Source organism: Columba livia, chromosome 8 (genome assembly GCF_036013475.1).
Source record: "Columba livia isolate bColLiv1 breed racing homer chromosome 8, bColLiv1.pat.W.v2, whole genome shotgun sequence".
Taxonomy (NCBI): Eukaryota; Metazoa; Chordata; class Aves; order Columbiformes; family Columbidae; genus Columba; species Columba livia.
The window spans coordinates 3,758,147-3,784,244 of record NC_088609.1 but is presented as its reverse complement, the minus strand read 5'-3'; the positions used below and the strand labels follow the sequence as shown (position 1 = coordinate 3,784,244).

General features: G+C 53.1%; 4 protein-coding genes across 14 annotated transcripts in view; 2 read left to right on the top strand and 2 right to left on the bottom strand.

Annotated features, from left to right (window-relative positions):
* The first annotated feature begins 1,124 nt into the window (after nt 1-1,124).
* On the top strand, nt 1,125-4,036 carry HPDL (4-hydroxyphenylpyruvate dioxygenase like). The gene is made up of 2 exons (XM_065071541.1): nt 1,125-1,280; nt 2,366-4,036. The coding sequence occupies exon 2, from the start codon at nt 2,377-2,379 to the stop codon at nt 3,559-3,561; it is 1,185 nt and encodes a 394-aa protein (XP_064927613.1). The 5' UTR covers nt 1,125-1,280; nt 2,366-2,376; the 3' UTR covers nt 3,562-4,036.
* A 540-nt stretch (nt 4,037-4,576) lies between these two features.
* Nucleotides 4,577-11,209, bottom strand: MUTYH (mutY DNA glycosylase). 10 transcript variants are annotated; one of them, XM_065071537.1, is made up of 17 exons: nt 10,180-10,682; nt 9,833-9,966; nt 9,555-9,723; nt 9,055-9,094; nt 8,703-8,776; nt 8,526-8,567; nt 8,267-8,449; nt 8,063-8,176; nt 7,329-7,426; nt 6,900-7,044; nt 6,574-6,649; nt 6,314-6,499; nt 5,964-6,109; nt 5,603-5,755; nt 5,246-5,464; nt 5,023-5,169; nt 4,577-4,934 (listed from the first exon to the last, which is right to left on the bottom strand). In XM_065071537.1, exons 3-16 carry the CDS (start codon nt 9,693-9,695, stop codon nt 5,065-5,067), a joined length of 1,722 nt encoding a protein of 573 aa, XP_064927609.1. In that variant the 5' UTR covers nt 9,696-9,723; nt 9,833-9,966; nt 10,180-10,682; the 3' UTR covers nt 4,577-4,934; nt 5,023-5,064. The 10 variants fall into 10 exon arrangements, with proteins under 10 accessions (XP_064927609.1, XP_064927607.1, XP_064927612.1 ...); XM_065071535.1 differs by having other exon boundaries at nt 10,187-10,682; XM_065071540.1 differs by having other exon boundaries at nt 5,414-5,464; nt 8,378-8,449; nt 10,187-10,650.
* On the top strand, nt 10,691-16,606 carry TOE1 (target of EGR1, exonuclease). The gene is made up of 7 exons (XM_065071544.1): nt 10,691-10,917; nt 10,989-11,029; nt 11,176-11,272; nt 11,446-11,604; nt 11,916-12,175; nt 13,544-13,715; nt 14,608-16,606. The coding sequence occupies exons 1-7, from the start codon at nt 10,810-10,812 to the stop codon at nt 15,397-15,399; spliced, it is 1,629 nt and encodes a 542-aa protein (XP_064927616.1). The 5' UTR covers nt 10,691-10,809; the 3' UTR covers nt 15,400-16,606.
* A 135-nt stretch (nt 16,607-16,741) lies between these two features.
* TESK2 (testis associated actin remodelling kinase 2) overlaps nt 16,742-26,098 on the bottom strand; it is a 69,396-nt gene continuing 60,039 nt past the window's right edge. For both annotated transcript variants that reach the window (XM_065071530.1, XM_021285632.2), the window contains exons 10-11: nt 23,750-23,885; nt 16,742-21,582 (exon numbers count right to left, since the gene is read on the bottom strand). In XM_065071530.1, coding sequence (XP_064927602.1) covers nt 20,570-21,582; nt 23,750-23,885 — 1,149 coding nt within the window. In that variant the 3' untranslated portion in view covers nt 16,742-20,569. The remainder of the gene's footprint in view (nt 21,583-23,749; nt 23,886-26,098) is intronic.

Sequence of the window (26,098 nt, the reverse complement as noted above, 5' to 3'; positions counted from 1 at the left end):
AACCGCCCCACAGGCACAAGGGAGCCGGCAGCATTGCCAAGGGCACTGCTTGCACCAAAGGGTTGCAAGATCATGGAGTGACGTTGAACAGTGCCACCCATGCACAAGGCCCAGGAGGAGCCACCAGTGCAGCCTCTGTCAAAAAGATGGGTGCCTGCCCCACACCCCTGGGGTGCTGGAGCTCCCTGCCCCACAGGATGCCACCCCAGAGGCTGTGCTGTCCTGCCACGCAGTGCCACAGTGCCTCTTGGGCTATGCTTGGCCCCACGGCAAGTCCCTGGTGTCCAGCCCTGTGCCCCCTGCCTGGCCCTACAGCTGGGTGCGCTGTGGGGAGTCAGCGCTCCCTTGGGAAATCACAGCACTGGTGAATTCCTCCCCCCACACCGACCAAACAAGCGCAGCTCACCACTTCAGCCTCACGCGGACATCTCTGCAAATATTTGATCAGTTTATCGTACCTGGGATCTGTACAAAAACATGATAAGTCAGGGAAGAGCAGCAGACACAGACACAACAGGGGCAGCGACATGGTCCTGGACACATGAAGAGGGGGGATTAATCCAAAACCAGCCACGAGGAACAGGGAGAGAGGGGATCATTGTTGGGGGGCTGGAGGGGCTCAGGGATGTCAGGACAGGGGTTGGGATAGGGGAGCAGGTGTAGTTGTGCGGGGTCAGTCTGGAGCAGACGCATCCCCTGACCCACATTGGACCCTCCACAGGGCTGTCCCCCTGCCATTCACACACCGCTCCACCTCGGGTCCCCACGGGTTCCCTGGGCACCGTGACGCACCCAGCACTGAGCAGGGACACGTGTGCCCCGGCTGCATGCCCTGCCCGACGGGGTCAGCGCTGGTAGGAACGATCCAGCACAGAGAGGAGCCGGCTCATCACCTGTCCCAGGGGACCACGGGCCACCAGCTGGCAGCCAGTTCATCTCCCCCCTTTGCTCATCCCCGAGCCTGCGGTTATCAGCCTGGGCAGCTTTTTGTTGTGCAGACACAGCCCGGCACCGCCGGGGTCAACACAAACTTTCGGCCCCTGGCTTTGAACGTGCCGAAGCAGCCCCCGCCCCGCCCCGGCACGGCTGCGTGTGCCGGCCCGTCCGTGCCCGGGACAGCACCCGCCGGTTCCTCCCCGTGGGGGGCAGGTTGCTGTGCAGCATCCCCACCGCCGCCAACCCGCTTCCCTGTCCCGCTGCGGCCCGTTGCGTGCCGGGGAGGAGCGAACTCCAGGGCCGGCCCCCGTCCGGCATCCCCTTCGCCCGCAGCCTTGACCCCGGTGAGCCGCAGGCGGGGCCCGGTCCTGCGGGGGGTTGCAGGACTGGGGGGGCCGGGGGCGCAGCTGGGAGAGGGGGCGGCGGGAGCAGGGCGGGAGCTATGCTGGTCACACAGCGTGCAGCTGGGAAAGGAGGGAGGGAAGGAGGGACGGACGGAGGGAGGGAGCACCGGCCCCTGCCCATGTGCTCGCCGGCGCAGCGGCCCCAGCAAGGATTGCCCCCCTCCCTAGGCTGGTGTGGAGCAGCTGGGGGTCCCGACGGGGTGCCGCTGGGCCCCCTGCTCCCCAGCCCGGCAGATGGGGTGCCCGGGTGCTGGGGCTGCTCCCCAGCCTGGCAGAGCCCTGTGCCCACGCAGGTAGCACTCAGTGCACAGCCCGTTTGGTGGGGGCAGGTGGAAGCGGGTATTTAAGCAGGTCTCCCCCCCATCTCAAATGCATGTTCGTGTCCCATCTATTTCACCCTCCGTGTCTCTAGGGCAAGGTCACTGCCCTGAGCTCCACACTGTCCTTGCTGGGGAAGCGAAGGGCACATCAGTTCGCTGTGACCCCACTGGTCTCCCCTGCCATTTGTGGGACACCACTGACAAGCACTGGGGCTGCACAGGAGCCTTTTAGCTGTAACCAGCACATTGTTCTGTGTTTACCAGCCCAAAGTCCATGTTCCTGGTTGCTGGTACAGGACATACCCCCCTACAACCCTTGTCCCCACAGTCTTGCTTGCGCACACAGCACACCTCCCGCACCCGGGCTCCCCACTGACCTCCCTGTGGCACCCCCGAGGGACACGTGGCTCCAGAGGGGACCCACTGTGGCCAAGCCTCAGACCTTTCCTCTTCTGTGACCCCAGGTGCAGGGCAGCATAGCAAAGGGGTGGTGAGACACCTGGCATCCTCAGGCACCTCTTTGCAGCCAGTCCCGAATGTAGGTGCCCCTGCAAAGAGCCTATTGGCCTATGAGACCTGTTTATTTAAAATACATGCACTTGAGGAGTGCAAATTTACATGCCTGTATATGCGGGTGCACTCAGGCTCTGTACAAGGTGGGGGAATGGCTCCTGAACCCCCTGACCCCGTCCATCCTCCCCACAGCCTGCCCAGCCATGGCAGCCTCGCTGAGCCGCCCCTGCTTCATCTCCCTCCACCTGCCCTACAGGCAGCGCTGGGCCCAGGACCTGGCCAACACCTTCCGCTTCCAGCCGGTGGCCGTACGGGAGACGCCGCGGGTCCGGCAGCTGGCCTTGCAACGGGGATCCGCCGTCTTCCTCATCAACGAGCGCCTGGCTCCGGGGCCCACCGGCACCTCTCCCCACGATTTCCTCTACGACATCGACCCCCGGCCGACCTTGGGGACAGCCTCCAATGTCTGCTTCGAGGTGGATGATGTGCCGGGGCTTTGCAAGCATCTGCAGAGCCAGGGATGCTCCCTGCCAGTGCCCCCAACCGAGGTGAGGGATGATGGGGGCTCTGTCACCTATGGCGTGGCAAGCTCCACTGTGGGCAATGTCAGCCATACCCTTCTGGACCGATCCCGTTACCGGGGTCCCTTCCTGCCTGGCTTCCAGCCCATCCAAGAAGCCCCCTCGGCTGCAAGGGACGGCATTGAGATCACCCACTTCGACCACATCACATACGTCTGCCCACGGGGCGGCACCCGGGCCGCTCTGGACTGGTACCAGCGCTGCTTTGGCTTCCGCCGCTTCCTGCTGAACCCACAGGAGAGGCCGGCCGAGGGGTACGTGCTGGGTGGGCAGGGGGTGAGCATGCTGCTCCTGGCACTGCAGGACGCCCAGGACTCCCCGGCACGTGGCTGCAAGCTCGTCCTCGCCGAGTCCCTCTCAGAAGATGGTGCCAACCAAGTCGACACCTTCCTAGAGCAACACGGTGGGGCCGGGATCCAGCATGTCGGCCTCTGCACCACCGATATCATCACCACAACCAGGGCTTTGCAGCAGGGGGGCGTGCAGTTCTTCACACCCCCCATCACCTATTACAGCCAGGGGGGCAAAGCGGAGGAGATCCGGGCGGCTGGGCAGGACCCCCAGACACTGGCAGAGCTGGGCATCCTGCTGGACACCACGGCTCCGGGGGACAAGGGCCATCCTGGTGCTCATGGCACACAGAGCCCTTCCCAGGAGTATTTGATGCAGATCTTCACCCACCCCATCTTCTCCGAGGAGACCTTCTTCCTGGAGCTCATTGACCGCCGGGGAGCACCAGGCTTTGGGGAAGGCAATATACGGGCACTGTGGAAAGCTGTGCAGGTCTATATGGACCAGCAGCAGTAGCGGCAACAGCTCAATCCTCCTCCCTCAGCTCCCTGTCCTCCCCGGCCCAACCCTGGAGCAACATGCTGCTGCAGAGATCCCAGCCAGTGCCTGTGGTGTGGCACAGGTTGGCAGGGACCAAGGGAGGTCCCCAGGTGAACCCGGGGCCAACTTCAGCGTGACACCAGGTTACTTGGAGCCAGCTCTGGGATGGAGGGTGATTTCTCCCCCTCCCTGGGTTCCCAGTGAGTTACCAGCCTCATGTGAAGAACTTTCTGCCCCAATTTCATCTTAATCTAATGAGACTTATGCCTGCAGCATGGCTGAGGACACTGCTGTCAGAGCAACGCTCCCCGATGTAGGGGGATGAGGGGAGGGATAACCAGGGGCCACGGACACCACAGCTTGTCAACAGTTACCACACAGAGCACAGGCAGCCCCTGTGCAGGGCAAGTGAGGGCCTCTCGCTCATCTCAATTAAAGAATTAACCTGCAAGCACTGCTTCGATTTGCTTTTCTCCTATTTAAGACCCGCCAAGTGCCAGGTGAGGATGAAAGAGCCGTTTCCACCCCTCAGGGCAGGCTGTCCCCAGACCTGCAGTCCTTAAGCTGAGGCCACTGGCCCCTTTGCACACCCCCCAGGGCTGTCCCCTGTCCCCGCCAGCCCCAGGAACGGACACAAGACTGGGAAGGAGGAAAACCCTTGGCAATCCCTGGGAACAACCTCCTGAGCTTGTGCCTTTGCAAGGGTGTTACTGTGCATCATGGCCAGGAAAGCCACAGCACAAACACAGTGGGAAACAGCATGATGGAAATGGTAAAAAAGGGGGATAAAACCCTGCAAAAAGCCCAGAGGATATGGGTGCCTTATTTGGGGTCACCAGTAGTTAACGCTCATGGGTGCGTTAAACAAGAAATCCCTGCTGTCCTCAGCCCAGGTGTGCACATCCTGACAGCCATCCTCATCTTCAACCACAGGCTGCCCAACAGCCCCAGCTTAGCACAGTGTAACAGACAAAGTCACTTTAAAAACCCACACACTTTAGGAGATTTATTATTAGAAAGCCTGTGGCTCAGGTTCAGTAAAAAGAAGTGGATAAAAAGGGCTGTTGCAGGCCAGGAGGGTACAGCAGTATCCGCAGCCACTGGCCGGGCGACAAGCACAGGCCAGGGCATGCGGGCAGCTGGGGACAGGGCTGTGGGACCGATGCAGCCACAGCCGCTGGAGAGAAACCCCTGCTGCCAGGTCTGCAGCGCCAGAGCGGTGACTACATCAACCAAATCACCTCGGGAGGGCTCCAGCCGAGCAGGGAGGACAAGCCTGGCTCCAGGTCACGTCCAGGACTGCAGTTGCCACCTTAAGGCGCAAGTCCCACGAGGGAGCCAGTGGACTCCTGCAAGGGGCAAGACACCGTTAGAGGGCTGTGGCTGGGGACACAGCAGTACAGGGGACACCAGCCCCGTGCCCCAGGCAGGACTCACCACAGCCCAGGTCCCTGGTGGTCTCGGCTGTGGAAGGAGCTGTCACAGGGACGTGGGTGCCTGGAGGAAGGCACGGAGGGAGAGTTGTGTCCCGGGGCGGGTGCTGCTTGCTCCCTGCGGCTTTGCCCCCCGCTTCCGCTTGGAGGCCTGTGGGAGAGACACATTGAGGCCAAGCCAAACCCCAGAGACCCTCCAGGGATCACCTCTGAGGCAAGGGGGGTACCTGGTATTGGGGACATACAAGGGCAAAGCCACCCAGACTCAGCCCTGTCCCAGGCTTGGGATGGTCCACGGCCTGACCCCAAAGCCCATGGGTCTCCAGCACTGCACACCAGGGCCCACAGCAACGTGGGGCAGCTCCTGGGGCTGTGCACCCTCCAGCGATGCCCACCTTGCCATGGTCGCTATCCTTCCCATGCTGTTTCTCACATGCTTTCAGCACCTGAAGGAAGCACAAGAGAGCCCAGAGCTGAACTGCAGCCGGGTCCTGGAGCCAGGACAGCACACAGAGTTTGGGGGGATGCCTGAGGCCACAGGGAGGTGGAGGGAAGGGAGAATAAGGCCCAGGTCCCCTCGGTACCTTCTTCATGGCTGTGGACACGGCTGAGGTGTGGAACTCCTCCTCTGTCACCCAGCGGGATGGGGATAAGGCAGGGTCCAGGGTCACATCCCCATCTAGGGGCAGGGAGTAGACCACATACGTCTGGTGGATGTGAGAGAAGACGTGGATGACCTGCGGGGGGAAGGGAAGGCACAGGAATGGGCAGGCGCAGGGGATGCTCTGCTTGCCCAGCTGCCTCACGAGTGCACCGCGTCTGCCAGGGCTCTGAGAAGCAGGACAGGGCTTGGGAGGGGTGACAGAGGAAAGGGGGTCCCTCTTCCCCCCACGTTGTCCCCGAGCACAGGGGGCTCACAGTGTGTGCCTCCAGCTCCAGGCTCACCTCTCCGATAAGCCGCAGGTCTCCAGCTGCCACAGGCCGCCCCGTGCAGGCCTGGAGGTGATCTGCCAGCACCTCCCTCTGCTGCTCCTCCTGCAGACCCTGAGCCAGCGCCAGGCTGGGGAACTCCCAGAGCCCGGCCAGGAGACCTGCGGAGGGGGCGCGGTGGGGATGTGAGCTGGCAAGGGGCACATCTGGGGACACTGAGCCACACCGCAGCCCCAAGAGGCTTCGTTCCCCACCCCAGCAGCAAGCGCATCGCCAGTGCGTCCTTCTCTCCAGCTGCTCTGTCCCTCGTGCAGGTGGGAAGGGGACACGCGGTGCCTTCGCCCCCTCCCGTCCAGCCCCATTACCTGAGCTGGGTCTCTGCACAATGAGGTATTCCAGGGCGCCGTGGCAGCCCCTCCGCTCCAGCACACATGTGGCTGTTCGTGCCACCCGCGGCTGCTTCTTCGCTGCTTTCCGGGGGAAGTTGGTCACCCCCAGGCTGCTGTCCCACGGCTCTGTGGCTGGTGGGCACAAGGGACAGTCTCCAAAACCTGCAAACATCGATGTAACGGTCACCACGGGGCCCAAACCTGAAGACACAACAGAGATCCCCCCGGGCACCTACCACAATCCTCAACATCAGGTACTGGGGCAGGTTTTCCAAACAGCTTCTGAGAGGCAAAGGCCAGCTCCTTCTCCACCTGCAACAGGAGTGGGGACACGTTCATCCACCAGCCCACCTTGTCCCCATGCACGGTGACCCCTCGGGGCCGGCACCCGGTGAGGATGAAGGATGTGACACTTGGCCCAGCAGCTCGCCGCACTGGTCTGGGACAGGGATGGCTTGTAAGAAGCTTCAAAGGGGACCTAGGGTGACCTTCTGCCACCCCACTGGGACAGCCGGCAGCCCCCAGCAGGCAGGAAGGAGGCAGATTTTGGGGCTGTACTTACCCTGCGCCGTGCTCGGCAGTGCTGCCTCACAGGGCACTCCCCACACAGCGGGGCCTTGGGCACGCACACCGTTGCCCCCAGCTCCATCAGGGCTTGGTTAAAATCCCCTGGGCGGCTCCTGTCTACCAGGGCATTGGCCATATCCCTGGGAAAAACAGCAGTGAGCAGCGTGCGTCTCTGTGCAGGGAGGTCCTGACACCTTTGCCTGCCTCCTGCCTGCATGGGGGATGCTCCCACGCTGGCAGAGGCAGTACGGGTTCTTTTTCCATCACTCTCAGCAGCACCAGCTTCCTAAACACTCCTGCACCCCATCTCCCTCTCCCTTCGCAAGCTCAGCTCTCCACGGCTCCCAAGTGATCCTGCCCTCAGCCACCAGCTAACACAGCTGTGGTCGAGACAGCTCGGAGCAGGATGGAGTGTTCCGCTTACCAGAGCCGGTCGATGACGGCCGGGCTGCTGGAGTCGGCACCGATGCACCGCAGGCGGCACAGGACCCGGATCACATTCCCATCCACGACACCGGTAGCCTGGGAGCAGGAGCTGCAGTTACCACACCAGGAGGTGCCCGTGCCCCAAGCCGGGCAGGGAGCTGCAGCGCTCCCAGGACACGGGGACACACATGGGTCTGATCCACAGGCCAAGCTGGGCAGTGGGCAAGACACACCACAGGGAATCATAAAACAGTTTGGGTTGGAAAGGACCTTCAAAGCTCATCCAGTGCCACCCCTGCCACAAGCAGGGACATCTTCACCCCGCTCAGGTTGCTCAGAGCCCACTCCAGCCTGGCTTTGAATGTCTCCAGGGATGGAACATCTACCACCTCCCTGGGCAACCTGGGCCAGTGTTTTACCACCTTTATAATAAAAAAAACTTCTTTCTCATGCCTAGCCTGAATCTCCCCTCTTTCAGGTTAAAACCATCACCCCTTTTCCTGTTGTAACAGGCCCTGCTAAAAAGTCTGCCCCCATCTTTCCTACAGGCCTCTTTAAGGACTGAAAGGTCACAATAAGGTCTCCCCAGAGCCTTCTCTACTCCAGGCTGAACAAGCACAGCCCTGGGGAGCCCCCGGCTTGTGACACCAGCAGCAGGACCCTGCCAGGAGTGGGGTGCAGTGGCAAAGAGGGGAGACATGTCCCCATCAGCCACCGACACCCCGCTCTCACCTGCCCATAGGAGATGGACGCGATGGCTCCTGCTGTGTATCTGCCCACTCCCGGCAGCAGCTTCTGCAGCTCCTCAGCTGTCCTGGGCATCTGTCCCCCCAGCTCGGTCACCACCTGGCAGAGCAGGCTGAGATCAGGGGAGCAGTCAGGGTGCAGCATGCAACCCATTTTACCCACGCTGAGATGGGATCGCAGCCTCTGTACCCTTGTGGCAGCAGCACACAGCCCCAGCGAGGCAAGGCAGACGGGGGCCAGCACCGACCCACAGGCTGCAGAGGGATCCAGAAATGCCCCCACACCCCAGCACCAGGGCACCTTCCTCGCTGCCTCCTGCAGACGCTTCCCCCTCGAGTAGTAGCCGAGTCCTGCCCACAGCTCGTTCACCTCCTGCTCCGAGAGACACGGTGCCGTGTTAGATGAAGATCCACGAGAGCAGGGAGAGCACCAGCCCAGCAACACTCACCTCCAGGGACGCCTGAGCCAGAGCCTGCAGCGTCGGCCACTTCTGTGGTACAGAGGGAAGGGGACAAGTCAGGGACAAGCAGAGCTGTGCCCTGCAGCTGGAGATCTGCTACAGACAGGGCACAAGGTCTCGGAAAGGGGACGCCTGTGGACACAGGACTCTGTAAGGAGTAATCACCTGCATCCAGCGGTTGTAGTAGTCGATCACTGTAGCTACCTGTGTCTGCTGGAGCATGATCTCGGACACCCACACTGCCGGGTGCAGGGCAGGGATCAGAGCAGGGGCACCAACACCACCCGTGTCCCATACCGTGGCCACGCGAGCACCGGCTACAAGCACTGCAGCAGCACCCAGCCCATGGGACCCCTTCCCACCCCTCAGCTTCCCCACGTGCTGCCCCACAGGTGCTTGTTCCAAGGATGGCAACTGAAGCCGATGTTTCTTCGCACGGCCATATTGCACATCCACATTGGGGGTAACACGCAGCGGGGCACCCCCCGCACGCCGGGGCGCAGTCCCTGCCCCTCACCTGCGTACGCCCGTCTGTCGGCATCCGGCTCAGTTGCTGCCTGAAAGGGGAAGAAAATGGGGTGTGAGAAACAGGGTGACACAGGACCCCACTGTAGAGGGGACCTGCGTATAAAACAAAATTACTTGTGCTGTGTTTTAAACACTGTGTAGGAATCTGCATTAAAATACTTCCTCCAGGTTCAAAAAAGTCACGCCAGAGGAGCCGTCCCAGACCCGAACCCCTCTGCGTGGGAAGCAAATGCAAGTAGATTTAAACGCCACAGAGGGGCCGTGCAGCTCCCAGCACCACTCAGACAGATGTTGCAGTAAAACTGACACACCCCCCAGCACCCCCAACCAGCCGCTGCCAGGCCGAGCACACAGCAGGGGGCAGCTCTGCTAAAAACGCTTGGTGGGCTTAAAGCAAATAGACAGAAAACCTTTTCCATGGAGCACGTGCTGCAGGGTACCGCCAAGGCAGAACAAAACAAGCTTGAAATACAACTAGACCAAGTTTACCAGGGAAAAGTGCTCAGGCTCGGATGCTGTGTTTGAGAGGTGCAGTTTCACCCTGCGTCCCGCTTTATTCTTCGTACGGAGGGACTGGCTACAGACCACACACCACGGAACTGCCAGGACCAGCTGGGCGCACACTCCCATTTCCAACACCCTCTTCCACTTCCATGCACTAAGGATGCATCGCGTAGGGAAGGATGCAGCGGTCACCTCAGCAACACCCCCTTAAGGCAGACGGTGCGATTCCCGACTACAGCACCTCCTGCTGCCTCCCCGCTTACCAGCGTCCTCCAGGGAAGGTCCCGCTTGCTCTTGTCGTACCAAGCCAGCAGGTTCCCGCGCAAGGTGTCGATCTCGGACGGGTCGCTGAAGAGGTGCTGGGCGGGCGGCGGAGCGGGCACCGGAGCTGAGGTCCCTGCCAGGGTGGCGGCGCGGGGTCAGGGCACGGCCGGGGATGGAGAAGGGCTGCAGAGCCCGACTGCAGCACCGCCTGGCCAGAGGCGGAAGCCTGGCAGAGCCGCTGCCGTGTGGACAAGCACCGAGCCTTACGAGGACGCAGCGACTTCCCAGACCGGCGGCCCCGTACCCCGCAGAGAACGCCCCACGCTCCCCCCAGCCCTCCCGCTACCGAGCACCTCCGCGGGGCGACGCGCCCTTCCTGCTCTGCCCCGCGGGCCGCGCCGCCGTCCCGCCGCTGCGCCGGAGCCCCCTGGCAGCGGCTGCCCGCAGGTGGCTCATGGCCGGGCCGCTCCCGGTGGCGCTGGGACCCGGGGCGGCGGCGCCACGTGAGGCTTTCCCGGGAAAATGTTTCCCTTCCCGCGCCCCGCCCCCGCGCGGGGACAAATCAGACCGGGAAGCCCCGCCCATCTTCTGCGCGTCAGCCAATCGGAGCGAGGTGCGAGCTCGCTCCCTCCCGCCCTCAGGCCACCGGGGAAGGGCGGGACCTCCCGGCGCACCGAAGCCAATCAGCGCTCTGGGGGAGAAAATGAGGCTGTTCCCGCCCCTTCTCCCGCCGGTCTCAGCGGCCGCGCCCAAGGACCCGAATGGGTTGCCCTCACTAAACGCCCGTTTACTTAAAAAATAAATTTCAGCTGAAAACAGGTTTTAGAAAAGAGAAAAAATCCCGATAGCGCGGACAAGAGCCGGGTGCGCGCGCGCGGGCAGGCAGCGCGGGGCGCGGGGGCGCGCGGGGCGGCCGGCGGCAGCGGGCAGGCGGAGGGCAGCCGCGGCGGCGGAGGCCCCGAGAGCGGCGGCAAGCATGGCGCGGCGGGTGCCGGTGGTGGACGTGCAGAGCGACAACTTCACGGAGCTGTGGCCGTCCATGCTGCTGGCGCTGCGCTCCGCCACCTTCGTGGCCGTGGACACGGTGAGGCGGGGCGGGGGCGGCGGCGCCGAGCGGCGGCGCGGCCGGGCCCGCTAACGGGTGTCTCCCCGCAGGAGCTGAGCGGCCTCGGCGCCAGGAAGTCGCTGCTGAGCCCGTGAGTGCCCGGTCGGTGGGGGGGGTGGATTTACCGGCTGCGGCGCGTCCCTCCGGGGCCGGTTCCCCGGTTCCCCTGGCCCTGCGGGTGTAGCTCCCCGGGGGTGCCGGGGCAGGGCCCGTCAGCCGCGTTGTCTCGCCGCGCAGGTGCATCGAGGAGCGGTACAAAGCCGTGTGCAGCGCGGCTCGGACCCGCTCCGTGCTGTCCCTGGGCCTCGCGTGTTTCAAGCAGCTCCCGGACAAGGTACGTGCGGGGCGCGGAGCGGCCGTTTCCCCTTGTTCCCGCCTTCCGGGGAGGCAGCGGGGGCTGGGAGACCGGGTTCACCCCACCCGTGCTCCGTGGGCTTGCCGACGGCTTTTTGGGCAGCTCCCTGTGACTGGTGTCCCTGTGTCGCTGTGCTTGCTCCCCTTCCACAGGCCGAGAACACTTATCTCTGCCAGATCTACAACCTGACGCTCCTGTGCATGGAGGATTACGTGGTGGAACCGCAGTCGGTGCAGTTCCTGGTGCAGCACGGCTTCGACTTCAACAAGCAGTACTCCCAGGGGATTCCGTACCACAAGGGCAACGACAAGGTACAGAACGACTCTCCTTCAGACACCGCAGCGTGATCCGCTCCTTGGGGAGGGTGCTGGTGTCTGCCTTGCGCAGCTGCCGAGTGAAGACGGGCTCACACCGGCGTCTCGAGCGCAGCATTATCGTTTTCATCTCTCTGCTGGTTTAGATCCAGTCTGCCACTTGTTGTAGTTCCTTTTCCAGCTATTTTACCCTCCATTCAGAGCAACTCACAGCTGTAAGTGTTATGCTGCTACAGCAGGCTCTGAGGACTTCCCAGGGTGATGACAAGTGCTACATAAGGCTCATTGACTAATCCTTCCTGTTGCAGGGCAATGAGAACCAGAGCCGGAGCGTTCGGACTTTCTTTCTGGAGCTCATACGAGCGAAGAAGCCTCTCGTTCTCCACAACGGCTTGATCGATCTGGTCTTCCTGTACCAGTGCTTCTACGCGCACCTCCCAGACAGCCTCGGCACCTTCACTGCTGACCTCTCAGAAATGTTTCCAGCAGGAATATACGACACCAAATACGCTTCAGAGTTTGAGACTCGCTTTGTAGCGTCCTACCTGGAGTACGCTTACAAGAAATGGTGAGCAGTGTTCTGGTAGTTAAAGCTTATGGGAGTAAAGACAAAGGGAGTGTCAACGTTTTGTTTGTTTTTCAAGGCAAGGGGGATGGGTGTTTGTGTTATCCCCATGAGTGAAGAAAGGTGCTTTCCAGGTGACTCTTCCCTGTGGCTCCTCCCATTTCTACGACAGGTGCTGGGTGCATTTTGTAATAAGCCATATCTGTGTGGTGGGCGGCTGCCAAAAGAGGATTTCAGTCTTCTGCTGGCAGCAGTTTTGACTACTCGGTAACCTGATCTAACTGAGAAGTAATTGATTGGCTGTCTGGCCGTGGGCCAGCAGTGCCACAGGAGGAACACACACAGAAAAGACCCTTAACACTCAGAGAGCAGGTGCAAACACACTGTGCCTGCAGGGTCTGCTTGTTGTAACGGATGGGGCAGCTACAGGGCAAGCGGTCCGGTCCCTGCACCTCCTGACACCAACCGGCTGTGTCACACATCCCACATGTGACTCTTGTGTGCAGCAGCTACAGTTCCCATCGTGTTCCTTCTAAGTGTCCTGTCTTGTCTCCTGCCCCCAGCTCCTCGTGGACATCCTCTAGGCAGACACGGTAGAAGCAGACATGTCCATCTGCTTCACCTGTCGAGTCTGGCCTGTCATTCTGCACTCCACACACAATCTAAACAGGCCCCTGGCAGTGATACAGCCCATGGAATCTCCATTTAACTGAAGTCATGCTCTGTGCAGAGGAGAAATGGTATTTTTAGTGACTGTTTTGTATCAGGAAATGCCATTTTGACAGGTCTAAAAACACTCAGGATAGCTGTTCTCAAACATGAGTGTGCTTTGTTTTGACAGGATGAAAATATTATTTTAAACCAGCCTGTTAAATGTTTTAACTCACAATTCGAGTTACATAGCCTTCCCAAGGTTTTGGGCCTTTTAGCTCGCTGTTGGGACAACACAGTTCTTTTCCCATTAGATGGAAAATGTTTCTTTTTTGTCTACATTGCCCAGGTTTGACCTGTTTGGGTGGTGGCTGGTTGATATTCTACTCAATACTTCATTTTAGGGCATTTCTTCTTTGTCATTAACATTATGAGGCCTAAGACATATCGTAGTGCCCTGGATATTTAAAAACAAGCTATGGGTCTCCTCCTCCCGTAGCTTCACCTGACACTGCTGTTCCTGCCTGTGCGTTGGCTTAAGAGAAACCGACCCTTAAATCCGCACAGAAGCAGCTCCTTACCAAAACTGTTCTCCCCAGCAGGCTGTTGAGCTGCCTAGAGCACAAGAGCAGGAAAACAGGTTGAGCTGAGACTTGGTGGAGAGCAGCATGTTTGCAGCAGCTCCACACTGTGGTACCTTCTGTGCGTTGTTTGTTCCAGCAAGCGGGAGAACTGCAAGCTGAAGGACTCCAGCAGCCAGCACATCACCGTTGAGTTCTGCAACTACCCGGCCAACATGTCCCATTACATCGACTATCGCCACTGCTCCCTGGAAGAAGAATGCCACAACGTGGGAGGGGGAAATAAAGTACCTGTCTGTGAGAAATTTTCGGTAAGTAACGTGGATCCCAGCTTCCTTCCTAGCTCGGTGGGAAGAGCCACATGTGACCAGAGCTGGAAGCAGTAGGAAAGGTTACATTAGACACAGAGATTCAAAAAGAGATTTTCTGCCCCTAAATAGTGGGATGGTATGAGTTGCAGTACCCATTGCTGTCTTGGGAGGGTTGCAAGTTCTAAATTAATTTGGCTTATGCTCAGAGCATTAAATGTCACCTCTTCCTTCCCCCATATCTTGATGAGGTATAAAAATTATTACCTGTCTAGCGTGTCTGGGACTGTAGTACAGTGTGATCCGCAGCATCTTGAGTCCTGATGCTGCTACAGCAGTAAACAAAGAGCCCGTCTGGTCCGATTGTAACTGGTTACAGATGCTTCGGGGAGAAAAGGAGCTCTTCCAGATGTTGCAGAACAACATAGGTTGGGGAAAACTCTGGAAGTTTCTCATCCAACCACCATCTCAATGTTGCTCAGGGTGTTATTTGGTGAATTTTGAAAATCTCTAAGGACAGAGATTACAAAGCCCCTCTGAACACCTGTTCCAGTGCTTGACCAGTCATTGTGAAAAAAGCTTTCCTATCTCTAGTCAGAATTGCCCAACTGTTACCACTTCACCTTTCCCTGTGCTCCCCTAAGAAGAGTTTAGCCAACAGCAACTAGATATCCCGATGCCCTTCGCCTTGTTTTCTCCAGGCAGATAAGCCCACCTTCCTTGGCCTCTGCTGCATCTTGTCAGCTCCCTGCTGCAGTTGTCAATGCCTCTCTTGTGTGCTGTGGGGCTGTGACTGGACATGGTGCTCCTGAACAGCCCCACAAGCCCTCCATAGGGGTGATAAGATGTTCTAACCACAAGGCTGGTGGCTACAGACTTCTTTTTTTCTCCCTAGGCTTATGGCTGGTGTCCAAAAGGGGTGAAGTGTCCACAGTCTCATAATATTGACCTCATAATTGATGAGGACGACAAGCTTTGGGAGGAGAAGCGGAAGAAACGGAAGCACAGATGGAAGAAACGGAAGAACACAGGAGAGCCTGCAAAGGCGCTTGAACAGGAAGGCTCAGGGAAAGAAATGGATCTAGCGCAGAATGGGGAAGAGGGACCCCCAGCAAAACAGAGCTGCTGTGAGCCTGCAGCTGCTACAGAGGTGGCACCCAACCGTGAGGACAGGCACCTGGAGGAGAAGTCCATGGACATGGAACCAGAGGCCAGCTCAGACACCAGCGCACAACAGGAAGAGGATCTGGAGAGTGCTGAAGGAACTGCTGCCCAGGCAGCAGCTGCTGCGAGCCCTCCTGCCCAGGGAAATGCCTCCAACAGCAACCAGGTGGAGGGGCAGTCAGAGGCTCCCCCTGGGGTGGGCTCAGCCCACCACCCAGACACCCCTGAGACTGAAGCAGCGTGTGCTGCAGAAAAGGAAAAGGAAAGCCCTGGTCCGCCCTCGCAGGGGGGCACACACCGAGCTGGCTTTGATGCGTTCATGACTGGCTACATCATGGCTTATGTCTGGATGCTCAAGAAAGAGAAAAACCCAGATGCTGATGCAGGGCCCTGGTTGCCAGACTGCCACAATAAACTGTACCTCAGTGGGAAATCAGTGCCGCTTCAAATAGTGAAGAGTTTGTTTTCTAAATCTTCTAAAGCTCACAGCCAGAAGATGAAGTTGGCCTGGGGCAGTGGATAGAGCCAGAGGACTCCTCATTTAACCCAGCTTTTGTTCTCCCTTAAGTTTTGAAGTTCTTCCATCAAGAACTAATCAGAAGGGGAGCAAGTTCCTTACTCTGGTTTTTGGTTTAACTTCTGACGGATTAAATTGCTCTCAGTTGGTGTTCCCCCTGTTGTTCCTTAGCAGCATGCTAGGCTGGGAAGGCAGGAAAAATGCACCTCTCCAGCTGCAGCCAGGGCTGCAAGCTTCAGTTTAGTGCTCTGCACTCAGAGGGGGTTGTGATAAAACAACAGGTGCTAGCTGCTTTAGCACAGGTTTCACTTACTGCAGATGAAGGGGCTAATCACTTGGTAACAAGGAGACAGAGCCTAGAGCTTCCCACTTCAACTTCTCAGTATATTGGAGCCCCAGCCTCCTCCCAGACCTTGTCCTTATCCTCACTGCACTGCAGCCTTACCACACACTGCCACTGAACTTGTGGTTTAGGGGGGGACAGACGTCTTCCAAGGGAGCATGTACTACGGTTAAAGTCTGCCTACAAAAATACGTCTGAAAGCTGTAAGCGGTTGACCCATACAAACCAGCTTGAGAGAAAATGCTGTCATCACTGCAGGAAGATGTGATGCTTCTGCCAGGTACCAGATGAGAAATCAGGCTAGCTCTGCAGGCAAAGCATACGGTTTTATGAATGTTTAGTCAAGTGCTACTGCTTTCTGTCACTGCTGGTACAGTAATCCCCTCTAATTATTTCTTGTCTTTCTAAGGAAATCAAGAAGGAAAAAAGTTGTGTGTTTTTTCTTGTTTGGTTGTTTTTTTGGGGGGAAGGCGGTTTAAAGAGACACCTGGGAGAGCTATCCCACTTTATATTTGTACTTAACCTTCATCTTGGTTACAGCAGACCTTTGCTCCTAGGAGAGGGGAAGGAGAAAGCTGCTCCTCCCAAACGTACCAGCTGATTGCAGTGCAGGGTAACCGCACACAGAACCGAGTCACAGCAGGTCTTCAGGCTTCTCAGTAAGCGGAGATGCAGTGGGACTTCAAGCCAGATGTGGCTCTGTTAACCTGCACTGTTGCCTGTGCCGCTGCAGCTGTTCCGTGGGGCTGGGACAGGGGCCCCAAAGGTACTGCCCATGCTGCAGAGCAGAAAAAGTGCTCGAGTCTCATGGATTTAATAGCGTAACAGCAGTAAAATGCAGGAGAGAAATAAACAGAACTGTCATCCTTATTGAGAGTTATAATTCAGCACCGACTAACAATGAATATGATCTCAAGCCCGGTATTAGTGTAGTCCATAGCTTAAGTAGGCATTTGAGCCAGCTTTTTAATGCAGAGTTGTCCTTTTAATCACAAGACTCAGGCCTTGATTTTATTTTTATTTTGAAAGCAAGTTGGGAAAGTTTACAAAACCTGACCAAGAAAAAATTATGAAAATATTTAACTGAATTCATCTTTGGTTACTTCTTATTGCAGTTCCAATAAAACATACACCATTTCTATAGTTCAAAAAAGTCAGAAGGTCAATCAACATAAAAACAAGACGTGCTTTCTTTACATATTCATAAATATCCACAATATTAGAAAAGTTGTTTTGCAAAGATTTTCTTTTTTCTGGCAGTGTTAACTTAACTATTATACACAGGCTACAAACTTCTTCCTAAGCCTTTAATTACAAGTTGAGCTATTTACAGACTGCAAAATATTAAGACATAAAACTCCTTCATAAATACGAAAATAGATCATCTCGCAAAGATCTTTATACTTAATCAAATATCTGGCTGCCCCTCCTCCCAAAAGAAAGGTTATTTGTTTTGCATAGAAATGTAGTGACATGCAATATAAACAATAGCATTAAGTGCAAACAGGAATTATTCAAGTGTCTTTAGTTGTACTGGCAAAAAATACCAACGTTCTGTTACACAAAATACATCAATGCCTCTCCATTAAGTATAAGTCTGCTATAGCCCCTTGTCTGCACTGCTTTTGAGGGGCAGCAATTCACACGCACTCTTAGTTGCATTTTATCAACCTGCAACCTGAACAAAAATAGCTTATAACAGACATTTAAATGAATTCAACATAGAAAGATTTAAAGTTAATTAAACATACCTTTGATCTCTTCAGGGAACCTAGCAATGTGTAGAAAGTGTTTTAAAAGAGCAAGAACCGCTCCCATAAGAAAGTCAAAAATCATGATAAAATCCAATCACAATAAAACTTTGTCACATCACTATAAAACAAAGAGTTCACTGACCACGTGTTCATGTTCGTCAGTAGCTATTCAAAAATGGCCCCAGTAGAAAAGCACCCTCAGGTAGGCAGAAAACCTAGGAGTATTTACTAGGTACGACCTACATTCAGCTTCACACAACCAAAGGGACGAGACCTAGCGAGTGCCAACCGCATCCAGACCCTTGGAAACGCTGGGTTTTAGCAAGCGCTGAGCTATTTTAGAACGGCCTTTTGCCCCAGTTCCATACACATGCCTCTCTTCCCATGCAGACCGTGAATCTAGAAAAGGCCTGAGCCGCTATTCCTTGGCATTTCTCTTTCTGACATCTCCACCTCAGTACAAAGAGCTAGTAAAGTCGATAGGTGTGCCCTATGCACGTCAGCTGGCTGTGCTTAGAGTGGACATTTAAGAAAATAAAACTTCAGTCATGCTGGTTTGTAAGCTATTCAGAGCAGGGAAACATTTTAAAAGACAGTGGTGTACGAAAACAGCTGAGGTCACTGTAATAGGTGCCATAGAGGTACCCAAGCCTGACTGCACAGGCTTTGCAGTCAGTGTCAGATGGCAACAGGCTTCACGAGGAGGTGTCAGCGCTGGCAACCGGGGCTCCCGCGAGCCCCCAGGCGGGCAGGGGCGCGTGTGCCCACACAGGCTGCAGGCAGCCGCGCCGTGCCGGACGGCTTCCTCACCGCTGGTGATCCACAGGTAAACTATTCCTTAGTATTGCTTGTTTGTCTGAAGTCACACACCCAAACGCATCTTGTGACAACAGAAGCTGGTGCTGCTGGTTTCCCTCCTGAAGGATTACAATTGTATAAAAGATAAAAAGAGAAAGAGTGAAGAGGGGCGGGGAAGCAGGCACTAGGCAGGCAACTGCTCACAACTGAGTTCACTGACTGTTCCCTGTCCTCAAAGGAAATCACACACACAGCGCCAGCCACAGAAGCTGCTCTTGCACTCTGCAGACAGGTTATACAAGACAGATGACTCTAAAGATCGGCTCCTTCAAGGGGCAGAGGTGTGGGCCAACAGGGGCCATCTTGGTGAGGATGGCAATTTCTCTTACGAACGGCTAACAGCTGACTGAGCTGGCATAGACTGTGCAAAGTAACTCTGCAATACTAGGTTTCTCATAACTAAATGAGCCACTGCAAAGGGATAACTGCTGCTCAGGTTAACGCATTTCACAAGAGGAAGTCATACTTACAACTCGCAGAATAGTCACCTACACCTCTGGAAAGACAGGCATCTCAGCCAAGAAAGGACTAGGGCTTTCTCCTTTTTGATAGGAAAAGAGTAGGAATAGTCTTGCTTCCATCAGAGAAGAGTTTACACTTTGCATCCTTACGAGAGAGCAGGAAGAGAGTGTAACAGGCTACCTGGGTGAAATTCTGGTCTTCCCTGCATCACCATCTGCTCAGCAGGCATGCAATGCATACCTCACTTAGGAATGATAATACAGGTTAAAAAAAAATCCCATGTTGTTGGGACAGAAGCAGAAAAGGGCAGGCTGGGGCACAGCCATCATCACAGATTAAGCTTTCCCATACATTACACCCCAGAGTGGGGAACTCTGATGCTGGTTCCAGCAAGCAGCATTAAAGCTCATGCAACTGCTTCTTTCATGTGTTCCTGCTGATAGAGGGGAAAAACAAAACAAAACAAAAATCAGCCTGTTCAGTGCCAGTAGAAGCCAATTAAGACAACAGCCTCCTTCTGTAGAAGAAAAAAAAGTTAATTTGGGACAAGCTAATTTTCTTCAGTTTGACAATGCAAAGCTCTCCCATGAGTCTGCTGTCTGTCCTCCAAGAGCACTTGTGTGGCTGCACCGCTGCTGGCCGCTTCCCCTGAGCCGGGGATTCCTGTCCTCTAGCACGCAGTCTGGTTTGAAATAAGGAGCCCTCACTACTGCAGTGATATCAGCGAGATGGGATGTCGCACCAGAGAGGGAGGTGAATGTGACCTTTCTAGCTTAGTGGGAATAGTCAACTATGATCTAGATATGGTATTTAACTAACTCTTCTGCAGCAACAGATCATGATGTCCATTCAGCTCTTCAGAGATAAGATCCTACACCCCTGAAAGCTGGTGCGTTCACTGGCAGTTCCTCCAGAAGCTCAGATATGACAATGCCTGGAATATGGTTCTCCTCTTGTGCCCTGGGCAAATCCTCCTCCTAGTTGAGGTGCATGAAAGGTGTGCAAGAAGGGGAGCAGCGATTAACACATCCTGCTTTCCTGCACTAATGTATTACACATCATTACCAAATCCCACGGGAAAACGAAACACCAGGGAACAGATTTGTCTTGTTAATTGCAAAGTATTTGTCATGTGATTCAGCTTGCAGATTGCAACCAGCATGAGGGGTTTTCTTTTTGCTGCTTTTGAAAGAAGAGCTTGTTTAATGCTGCCACAGCATTCACAGCAGCTCTGGGACCAGAGAACACTCCTATCTGCTCAGCATAGCTCTGAAAGATCTCTGTGCCCATTTCTAAAATAGAGGCTCTGACTTATGTGCTGCTGCAGAATATTAATGCAAGATCTGCAGTGGTTTAGAGCAGCTGGTCAGTCAGAGGAAGAGGGAAAACCTAAGGGTCGCTCTTTCTACCCAACATGGAGCTTAAGGCCTTGAAATGCTTCATGTTGGAACCCTGGTCAAACTGTTTACACGGTGGCTGCCTGCTGCCTCTCGGAAGGGCTGCAGGGCCCACAAGGCCGTTCTGGCTGGAGCAGTTCCCCCTCCTAATGCAAAACAGGAAAGGGAATAAGCACAGTTTGAAATAAAGTTGAAATAATCAGTCTCTCCAGACACTGTCTGCAGCTATCAGTTTGACAGCCAGTTTCTACCATCTGCGGAGCCTCTTTCAAATGTGAAGCCCAGCACTATAGAGAAAACACGAGTTTAAGCAACTGGGAACAAGTGTTCCCTCATGGACACATTCAGTTTGAGCCCTCTCTTCATATGTCACAAGCTGACTGCGTGGTGCCACTTGCTGAGATGTTGGAGGACATCTGAGACGACGGGGCAGGACTGTCCCCATCCTGCTCCCTGAAGGGCCATGCCTCTCTCTTCAGCTCAGTGCAAGGACTAACGCTGAACATAGGCTTTGTAGACTCTAGTGGAGTATTTTTCAGGTGGTCATCTTCCACCTCCATCTCCTCAGAAGGGAGACAACCCACGAACACTTGTGAGGAGCCATGTCCCTCAGAGTTCACTGAATTCTCAACTGGGAGCTTTTTGTAAGACAGCGGCTCAGGCTGGGCCAGCACTAATGGTTGATCGCTGGCTGGATCTCTGCACGTGTTCTCAATAGGGCAAAACCCATTTTCCTCCTGGGCCACTGGCCCATCTGAACAGTCCATATCCTCTTCTTGTCCTGGTACAGAAAGAAATTCTGACCTGTGAGGCTTGGCTTGAAAGGGGGGAATCTCTGACACACCATATTTACTGCTACTCAGGAGTTTTTGCCGAACCTCTGTGCTTAGCTGGGTTGGGTCGCACCTGCTGACAGTTGAAGACAGTCCCCCAAACAGGCCATACTCCTTGTGCGGCAATTCGGGAGAGAGTGGAAGCGATCTGCACCTCCTCCCAGGGAGAAGGGAAAATTCTTGCCAGTCTGTGCTGTATGCCTGCCGGAACTGGGACTGGCTGCCTTTCAGGCCTCCACCTGCCTCTGGAGAATGCAAATCAAACACAAGGGAGATCACAGACTTGCTTGGCATGTCAAAGAATTTGATTTTCCCTCCCTTGAGGTCCTCTCGGGCACTGAAGGGATTAACTTTCCGGCCTAACCCTTTATTTGGTGTATAGTAGGGGTCCTGCACGTTTATCTTCCTGGAAGGCTTGCGGGAGAAGATATCCGACTGGCTGCGTGACAGCCAGATATTCCGACGCGGACGGGGTGACTTGGGTGGGATCTTGTCATCCAGGGAACTCAAACGTTTTACTCCTGGTCCTTTTTCAATTGAGCCTGAGTAGAAGAAAAGAAATACTCTTAGCTTAAAGGAGCTATGTGCCTGCATGTCTGCTCACTACAGTTGTCATGAAGGGTCTGTAAAAGAAAAAGCTGCATTTCTGATGCTCCAAAGTATCTTCCATAAGCATGTTTCCTCATTCCTTACAAGGTCCTGCAAAAACAAGGACACCTTTCCCTCCTCCTCTGTGTATTATTGGTTTCCAGTGTAGAGATTGAGCAGCCCTGTCCACAGGACCTTTTAATGGTAAGGCAGTCAAAACTACATTCAAAATATTATCTGCTCTTTATTCATGCCTCAGGCTAATGAATAGTCATCTTGAAGACTTAAGGAAATGCAAATTCAGTTAATGCCATCTTACTTCCCTAGGCAGTGAAACCGGATTGCATATCCCTTTATGATCAAATTTGCCACCCACATTATGGGGGATGATGCTAATTTGGCAAGACGGTATTGTCTTCAGAAAAAAAATTTAAAAAGGAAAGAAAACTAGAAAAATTTGGTAGGAATGAAGAAATCTTTCCCTCCTCTACCCAAACCCTGTATTTTAGGGACCTTTCAAACCTCTTTGCTGCCAGTACACTGACACAGCAGAGATGGCACTGGGTGGTCTTAGAACAGAACAATCTGCATGCTGCTAGAGTTACCATCCTGGCCTCCAGCAGAGGTTGCCCAAGATCTCGTTATAATACTGACCATAAGGAAGAGCGAGTGAAAAACAGTTGCCAAAGGAATTGGAACTTTTTCACCCTGGGGGAAAAGTCTAAAACCAAAATAAATGCCCCTCCTGATAGCATGAAGAGTTTAAATAATTTCATCCCAGTCTTCATTCATTACATTATCCAATATAGAAACTAGGAGTATATAACAGTTTGACTCTAATGAATAAGAGTTTAAAAGCTGTACATATGTGTGTGCATATATTTTTTGTGCACACACACATATAGATATATAAATAAAAGCTATTTTGCTAGGACAGCATGAGAAAATTGTAGTGTTTCAGGAAAAGATGGTAACTCCCTGAGCATTTGGAACGTGCATCTGCCATTGGCTCTCCTGGCGCCTCTGAAGAGCCGTGGTAGAGTAACAGCAAACAGATAGAAAGAAATGATATCTCCTTTTGATTACTATTTCCATAATAAGCACACACACATTTCCGCTTTTCCCTTTAAATACTGCCCTAGTCTAGACTGTAGTCACTCCACCTAGGGAAGGCTACGCAAGACAGAGAATAGCACGTAACACTTCTTCTCCAAGAAGAAGCAAATCTGACACGTACTCCAAAGGGAGAATGCCAGGAAAAGAAAAAAAGAAAGAAAACCCAACACCAACCACCCCCACACAGCAAAAAAATAACAAGCAAAAAAAATCTTCCTTTTTAACTTGCACTTCTTTTAAATGCTTTCTAGGTATGGGAAAACCACCACATGCGTGCACCCCATGTGGTTTGCAATACAGAACTTATTTCAATCTACAACCATGTTACAGATAGATATATATGTATATATACTGTGTATTTATGTATACACAATGAGAAAGTATTTTCACTGTACTCTAAGTTTCCAATGCCAGAAGCCTATAAAAGATACCCAAGCCAGAATATGCAGCAGCCTGAGAACTGCGTGCAGTTCTGCTCCCCACACCAGGTGGCACTAGATGGCTTTAAAGAAAGCCCTTCAAGGCCGGCATTCCCAAGCAGATCTGGGATTCATCTTTTCCAGTCTTTCAGAGTATTTTATAATACTCTTGCATCTTCTCTGCTCTTCCTCCTGAAGAAATTTAAGAAGCTTCTAAGTGTTACATGTAATATACACCAAAGAAATTATGTATAAGCACTAAGTATGGCAGGGCCAAAGCAAGAGTTGATGGATTTTCATTTACTATTAGCAAGTTAAAAAACACATTCCTGAATGAACTCTACATTTCCCCTCGAGAACTTGTGGGCAGAATCTTTAGAGGCACTTCAAGAAACAGCTATTCTTTCCCAGAGGACAAGTGCAAAGTACACAGCATTGTTCCAAAATAATTTTCAGACTATGAGTAGAATCATTCATAAGCTGTAAATAATACCATATACGGCTGAAATCCCAGTCCTTGAAATACGAAGCATTGCACCTTCCTGCTATTAGCCTGCAGCCATGTTTATACAGTACAGACACTTACCTTTGGGTTTCCTTTCACTGTTGTCAAGGTTCAGAAACTTTCTCTCTCTCTCTGAGTCCTCATTTCTCAGGCGGTTTAAAATCCCCTCCAGTGTTTTGACAATATCAGTAAATGAAGGACGCAACTTTGGATCCATCTGTGAATGCACACAAACCAAATAAGTTCATGTGGGTTTGCCCATGTTATTCTACTTACACAGTGGACAGACAGAGGGACAATCTGAAGAATCTGAAGGAATTGAGGAACTTCAAGACAGTTTTAAGAAGTGCATTGCTGTGACCAAAAAAAAAAAATAAGTAAAGCAGAAGAAAACTAGTTTTCTGTCCCAGTTTCTCTCTAGTATACCTCTCGTATTTAATTATTGGGTTGTAAACATTCTATAAGGAGGCATTTAAACTTCAAAAGGTTTGAAGCTGTTAGATTCAGAGCCTGAGAGAGGGGTTGGTTGGTTTGTTTGTTTAAACAGCTTTCAGAGTTCAAAGATTTCTTTCCGGTCTCCAGTTATCAGTTAGAGATTATATATCAATGTAATTCCAAATGCGCCTGAAGCAATAACTCTTTAAAAGTTTGCAACACTTCCATCATCTCCTTGTGGCTTTAATTAAAACCCACCTAAATGGCATTGCCGATATTAAAGTTTAAAATGTTGTAATCCTTCTACCATCTGTTAATTAGCCTTACTACTCACTGTACTGGTCTGTCTTGTAAGGAAGCAACATTGGTTATATAATTTGATAAAGTAATGCAACAGAAAAAAATTCCATCTTTGCCAAAGTAAAATATCCACCCCCAGTCATCAGTAGGTACTCAGTTTGTATTTATCAGTATGTATCTACTTATTCACCCTAGTAGAAATGGATCCCTAAAAGTCCAACACTAAATTGTACTAGAGGGCAAGCAGCTTAATTTAAGTAGTAACTGAGAAGGTATTTAATCATTTTGAACATTGGCCCTGTATGTATGTTGCAGGTTTAACTACTGTAGGTAGTAATGTCTAATTCAGCAGCTAAAGGTTAATGTCACTACACTATTAAAAAGAGATTCCGCTTGACCTGATTCCTGTTTCCAGCCCTCTAAAGGCTTTTTCAGAGCAGGCAAGCCCAGACAGATCTCACCTTTAGAACAAAGGGAACAGTGGTGCTTTGTATACAACAAACCCCAAAGAACTCCCCGATACTGCCTTACAGGTCCTACAAGAGAGAGATTTCTGAAGAGAACTGGTACAATCAGCAATGCCAGAACATCATCTAGCAACGCAGAGCGAAGAGCTAAAAATTCATATATACAGTAATTTAAAAAAACAAAACAGAAATCACACTTGAAGAGCTCAAGAGTAGCAAGAAAGTTGTTCTAATGCAGCATCTGGGTGCAGTACGATCTCTGGAGTCTACAGGTGGGAGCTGAGATTTCCAAAGTCAAATCCTACCTCTAGCCAAACCCTTTAGTGCTTACAGAGTCAAAACACTCCATAAACATGAGTCAGTTGTACCACTGTCCTGGTGAAGCAAGCTCCACTGTACTAAGGTGAAATCAGAGGAGTAAAATAGCTTGTCCAGAGCAAGTGTTCAGAATTAAACATTTTTAGAATTAATTTACACTACCTTGTGCCAAGAGCAGCAGTCACCCCCACCTCCTCACCCTTATACTGCTCTCCCCTTGGATGAACATGGGCATTTGTACTAATACAAAGTAAAAGGAGAGCTTGAGGCAAAAATAAGCATCAAGAGCACGGAGAGATGAGACTGCTTCTTTCAGCAGCAGTGTTGACAAGACAAAGAAGCCGGAAAAATCAGTAACAGACAGAAATAAAAAGCCTGTTCTGAAAATTTTCTTACAAACACTCACTCGGATGCAGTGCTGGTATTGGCTCCAGTATGGCCTGGTTGTGGGGTCCGGGCAAAGTTTCGGGCAATAAACTTGCCTCAGTTTAAGTTGTGCAAACTGGACATTGCCAACTTCAGCTGAATTTGGTGGAAGCTCAGGCTGTCTTGCTTTGTATAAACCAGTTTACTATACCAAGGTACTAGCAACCTCTGTTATGGAATAACCCACAAAAGAGATCTGCTCCCCTGGAATTTTCACACTGAGGAGCCAGGCAGGTATCCAGCATTACCACAATTTGTACTTGAATAATAGGTAGAAAAATTACTCTATACAGCGCACTGCTTATATAGCCTTAATGATACTAAAACATCTGGGTCCAGGTTTGTTTTTTGGAACACAGGCTAAGGATCTGGAGGTTTATTTCACTTTCCAAAAGGCAGCATATAGAAAGTTTAGAGTAGTTTAGTGCCTGCTCTTGATTTGCTTGTCCCCTCTGTTGGCGAGAACAACCCAGAATTCTTTCGT